General features: G+C 34.9%; 1 protein-coding gene across 1 annotated transcript; it reads right to left on the reverse strand.

The window, feature by feature from the left end:
* Positions 1-75: 75 nt before the first annotated feature.
* On the reverse strand, positions 76-4,029 carry LOC132068330 (7-deoxyloganetic acid glucosyl transferase-like). The gene is made up of 3 exons (XM_059461903.1): positions 3,760-4,029; positions 3,236-3,646; positions 76-1,346 (listed from the first exon to the last, which is right to left on the reverse strand). Exons 1-3 carry the CDS (start codon positions 3,863-3,865, stop codon positions 421-423), a joined length of 1,443 nt encoding a protein of 480 aa, XP_059317886.1. The 5' UTR covers positions 3,866-4,029; the 3' UTR covers positions 76-420.
* Between the last annotated feature and the right edge of the window lie 1,971 nt (positions 4,030-6,000).

Genomic DNA, 6,000 nt, shown 5'->3' on the forward strand with positions numbered 1-6,000 from the left:
TAGTAGTGTAACAGTTATATGCAGTTAGCAATTAATTGACCTAATTGTATAAGTATTTTTCAATTTTAAGGAGGATAAAGTTTAAACTTGTGTAGAAAAATATATAATTGGCACACAATGCGTCAAACGCAAATCACAAACCAAATATCATCTAGATCACAAACTATGGTTGTGTCGAATGTGCATATAAACACAACTTCTAAAGCATTCTGGCCTTTAAAGCAAGATTAAAAGAGTCATGTTGGACCTAAATTACTAGTCAAGGGGAGCAGGTCAGTAACAAAAGAGAATAAGCTTCCTCTTTTGTTATTGGCTCACCTCACGATTCTAACAACAGCTGAAGTCTCTATCTTGAAGGGATACATAATTTTATCTCTTTGAAGAACGACGAATTATTATTTCGATGATGATTAAACCTTATCACTTAAAAGTCTTAATATCCTTCACAAGACGTTTAAAATTAGAATAAGATGATCCACCTTCCCTCAAGCAATCCTTAGCTAATTTAGACATATGATTTGCTCTTTCAAAGAACTCATCTTTTCTCACTACCATCAAATCCTTCACCATTTTCTCTACAATTTCCCTATCACATGTATCCTTCATATCAAGCCCAAGTCCCCAAACTGCTTCCACAAACCTACTATTCACTTGTTGGTCCATAAAATAAGGCCAACAAATCATAGGTTTTCCTTCATATACACTTTCAAGAGTCGAATTCCATCCACAGTGAGTCCAAAACCCGGCCACAGCAGGATGACTCAGTACTTCCTCTTGTGGGGCCCACCCCACAATATATCCCCTTTCTTTCGTACCCTCTGCTAAGTCCGCCGGAATCTTGTTTTTCCAGTCATCTCCGGCGACAGAATCCGGCCGAATCACCCACAAAAATCTTTGCCCACTGTTAACCAATCCGTACCAGAACTCCATTAATTGATCATTCGTCAAAGTTGCAATACTCCCAAAGCTCACATAGATTACTGATTTCGATAGCTGATTGTTTAGCCAATCAATGCAGCTTCTGTCTTCTTTCCATAAACTGTTTGAAGATTGACCAAATGAAGTTTTTTGTTCAGATAGTTTGTTCTTCAGATTTGCATGGAGGGGTCCAATAGGGTAGATATTTGGACAAATAGTTCTCATTTGATTGAGAATTTGTCCATCTAGTTCTTCGAATGTATTGAGTATTAGGCCATAAGCACGTGAGTTTTCTTGACCTTCTGTTTTGTAGAGTTGGATATTTGAGTCTGTCAGATTGCCAGAGCGGCAAAAGCCCGGTAGATCACGTCGACGGAGAAAAGTTTCAGTTCCGGGTACGCTCTTGATTGGTTCATCCAAGTCATTATCTGGAAATGTTTGAAGAAGAATTAGAAGATAGTGTAAAACTGTGAAGTAGAAATAAGTATAATCATAGAAGAAGGATTAATTGTCAACGGAAAACATTATACTTCTGCATGGAACATTAGAGTTACGTATTTTCAATTGGTCAATTGAATACAATACTTCCGACAAACATGTATGTGTCTAATTGGTGGTACATCATCATATAAAGCAATAAACACACGAAAAAGTCAAGGAAAATCTACATATACTATATATATAAATAAAAAATAATTTTAACATTATATATATAGTGTAATTTTACGACAAAGGGAGTTCTGATGAAACCCTTGCACCCCCTAACTCCCCCTGTGTGTGTAAAAGATTGAGAAAAGGATCCCCCGAACTATGGGAGTAGGTCTAAAATGGTCCCGAACTATACATTTGTTTTAGTCCTTTAACTATTCAAAAACTTATCAAATTTAGTCTCCGTCTATTTTTTTATACAAACGAACAAACTCATAAACCTTCGTGAGTTTATGAGAGCTTTTTTAAAATGAGACCGTCAATTTTTTTTTTTTTTTTTTTTTTAACAAAACCGACCTACTAGGTCGGTTTTCCCCCCTAACTCGTTACAAAACGCGAGAGAGATCTTGAGGAAAAAAGTTGAGGTTAGAGTGTGTAGAGAGAGAGAAATATCCGAGGGAATGGTTTAACGATTAATCTCACGATGGTTTATGAGTTTGTATTTGTTTGTATAAAAAAATAGACGGAGACCAAATTTGATAAGTTTTTGAATAGTGAAGGACTAAAACCGATGCGTATAGGGGATTCGACCATTTTAGACCTACTCCCATAGTTCAGGGACTATTTATGGCCTTTTCTCGTAAAAGATTACTAAAATTTGAAAATGTATTAAATTCTGAACTCATTATTTCAAAAGTACAATAAATTCTAATATGCAAAAATATAAGCTCAACCAATTCAACTGTTTAAAGGTTTAACTCATCAAGTTTCAGTCTCAAAATTTCACGAGTTCAACACATTTCAATTGACTTAACCAGTAAAAAGGGAAGCTTATGATACGAGACTTGACACAAGCAGTTACAGAATTTTGAAAGATCAATACGAACCATTGAAGGGATATACTTCAGGTTCAATGAGTTTAGGAAGGCAAAAGAAAGAATAGTCAATGAAAAAGATTGTGCTTTTAGTTGTTTGATTTTGTCTAAAAAGGAACCTACTGATTAGGGGTGTGCAAAATCCGATTTAACCGATAAACCGTACTGAAAAAATGTTATTGGTTTGTTGATATCGGGTTATTGGGTTCAATATCAAGAACTTCACACAGACGTCCCTACAAAAAAGCAATAGCACGAATCCTAAGCTACGGCACGCGAAACAATGGTTCCATTAATCAGGAGCGGATTGAGTAAATTATGGTGCACATGAGCCCATGGTCTTTCTGCAAAACTAGGTAATTATCGCCATATTTTTCTAGAATCGATAAAATATTATCTGCTGTCATCAATGCTCCAAAAAGGTTGAATGATGCACTTGATTAAATATTGAGTTATTTACTTAGAGGAATAGGTATTGGTTCGCACTTAATACATTTTTTCCTCCATCGTCGAGACGCCTGGATCTGAACATACCACGTTAGTTGACAAACTCAAAGACAATGCCAGAGAGCAGGGAATGGCCAGAAAACATAGTTCCTGGAATTCTAGAAAATAATAGTACTAAACAGGAGCATGGGTACATACACACCCGACGAACGGGATAAAAATCATTTTTCAACAGATCAAACAACCCAATCCCAACACTGACTCGGCTTTGAGCAAGTTTGCATCTAAATTCATCAAGTTTAAATTTTGCATCCGCCTCTGTTAATAGTTGCGAAAGATTTACTGACCTTTGAACGGATATTCTCCAGATTCAATGAGCTTAGGAAGGCAAAAGAAGATCCAAAGACAACACGGACTAATAGTTCGAACACAGAAAATCGGCAAACCAATTTCATCAGCAACATCACAAGTAAATCCCAAAACTCCATCAGCGATAATACAACTAACTGGCCTTCTTTTCCCATCAGAACAGAAGAAACCAGAAGTCAACATATCTTTAAACAGTGGCTTTGTTTTTAACTTCAAAGAGTCAAAGACCTCCAAAAACTTGCTTCCCTCACGAGGGTGATCTTCTGGAAGTCCATCCGAAATCGTCTTGATTTGAAAACCAGGAAATTGATCAAATCTTGAACTTATATTTGTGTGAAGAACGAGTCGACTGTGGATGTTTTCAGTGAGGAGCAGAGTGACGTGCAGGCCTGAAAAACAGATTGATCAGTCAAACACAAACTGCTATTCTCTAAGATATTGTTTCAAAAATTACTTCGGATAAAAAATACTTTTTAGAATAAACAAATTTTGGAAGCTTAACCTGAAAAACATATGAGTTGAGCAAGTTTGACCATGGAGTTTACCGGGCCTTGTAAAGGTAAGGGGAAGATGAGTACATGAGGAGGAAATGGTTGTTGTTCATCCATGGTGGTCTGTTTGGTTTGTGGAATTTTTGGACCTTAGAATATTGATGCTTTTCTTATTGACTGCATAGAGTTTTGTGAGTCTTTCATATATTTGTCAAGTTAATTTAGAAACATTATCTCTGTATTGTGAATATAATAATATGAGGTTACTGTTCTGCATTGTGATCTATGACAAATGAATTAGTGCTTTTCTTTTTTCATTGGGCAGCTGAGTGGGCAGTGGCAGAAGTTTTTTTGTAAAGGGCAGCAAAGACTTAGGCCCGTTTATCTATAGATATAAAAAAAAATCATTTTTTTTAGAATTTTAGAGTTGGGGTTGTGTTTGGCCATATTTTTTGAAATTGTAGTTTTTGGTGATATGTAGTTGTAAAAAAGTGGAAAAAGTGATTTTTTTTTTAAAACAAGTTTTTTGAGTTTTTGGTATTAAGTTGTATTAAGAGTCACGCTGACGGAAAAAGTGAAAAAAAATTAGGAATAAAGTGAATAATTCTTATGACCAAAGGGGGTCTTAGTTCATTCAAAAGCTTTACCCTTAAGTACGAATTATTGAATAAGTCATCTTTTTATTAAGGATAAGAGTCAACTAAGCATTTTATCTGTGGGATTAAATATGTGGATCAAATTAGAGTTCACAGAGCCCACTCTATATAAATAGGAACAGTGGGCCACGGGTGTACATAAGCCATCGGGTCGCACAACAGAAGATCACCCAACATAAAGAATGCACACATTATTCCATGTAAAATGTGCATTTTCATAGGAGCTTTTTGACGGTAATAATGACCAACAACCATTAGCTCTCGGCTTGTTAGTAAGGTGAGTGTTTCAAGCCTGATTTCTAGTGTTGCGCTCGCCACACAAGCATCGCCCGATGAAGGAGGGACGGGAAATGCTATAGGCCCAAACCTTCGATCGTTCTTTCTAAATGGGGCCGAAGACACCTCATCTTCTTATTTGGTCGTTGTTTATTCCCGTGGCCGAAGCATTCCTTGTCCAAAACATTGGTTGGGTTGAATAGGTTGTCTAAATGCTTTCACTGAGAAATTATTTATTATTCAACAACAGAAAAATGTTATTCCCTTTAATGTTTGTCTTGTCTATATGCAGACATGAATATGCAGAATCTGCAACACAAATAGAATATTACTTAAAAAGTTGTGCTGCTATAAATCTTGGCATCGAGATCCTCTCAAATCTCCTTTTCTTTTTATTTCTTCAATTTTTTTATTTGGATGTGTGACACTTGTTTCATTTACGTTAAGTAGTGTTCTAACCATGATTAATATGGTAATATGGACGACATATTTAATTCTTTAAACTTTGGTACGAAAATAAATCTGCGATTTTAAAACAGTTGAGCGTCCCTCCATCTGATTTTCCTGAATTATTATTGCAAAATGATATATAGGGTCCACTAATTAATTAGTTGCTCAATAATTAGTATTTTAGTTAATGTATTCCTGATTAAAGGAAAACATCTACTCTGGAAAAACTATTGACTTGTAGTGTTCTGAGGTTATCCGATATTTAAAATTATACATAACATTTATAATTATCGATGAGTGAAGAATGTGCAAGTATTGTTTGAAACCTGAGATAGATTATTCACAGGGATCTTAACATCTTTAGTCTGCAGGCTAAAAACCCGCCAAGTGTAATCATTGTAATTGTGTACTCAGTGTATAAATGTGTAATCAGTATACACACTGATTATGTAGTAGACACACTGATTATATAGTAATTATACTAGGTAAAATTTGTAAAAAGAAAAAAATAGATTCTTTTTTTGCGCTTTGCCGAAATGTTGTGACACTATGCATTACTCTTAGAATTGAAGGTGAAGTTTTTTTCAATTTATATGACACTTTTCGTTTCTCGAGATTAAGATCATGTAAATTTTGGACCAACATTTTATAATGTATTTTTAATCATACTGACATGAGAAAAATTACAACTTATAGTACTTTTTGTATATTTTTTGAATATTTAAATTTTAATTTTAAAATATTAAGTTAATCTAATACAATTTATGTTCAAAGATTAATAAATTTGACTGTTGGAAAGCGAAAGGTAGCACATAAATTAGGACGGAGAAAGTAATCTTCATGAACAATGAGAACGCGCTTACAGGTAAT

The sequence above is a fragment of the Lycium ferocissimum genome, chromosome 8, assembly GCF_029784015.1.
Source record: "Lycium ferocissimum isolate CSIRO_LF1 chromosome 8, AGI_CSIRO_Lferr_CH_V1, whole genome shotgun sequence".
NCBI lineage: Eukaryota > Viridiplantae > Streptophyta > Magnoliopsida > Solanales > Solanaceae > Lycium > Lycium ferocissimum.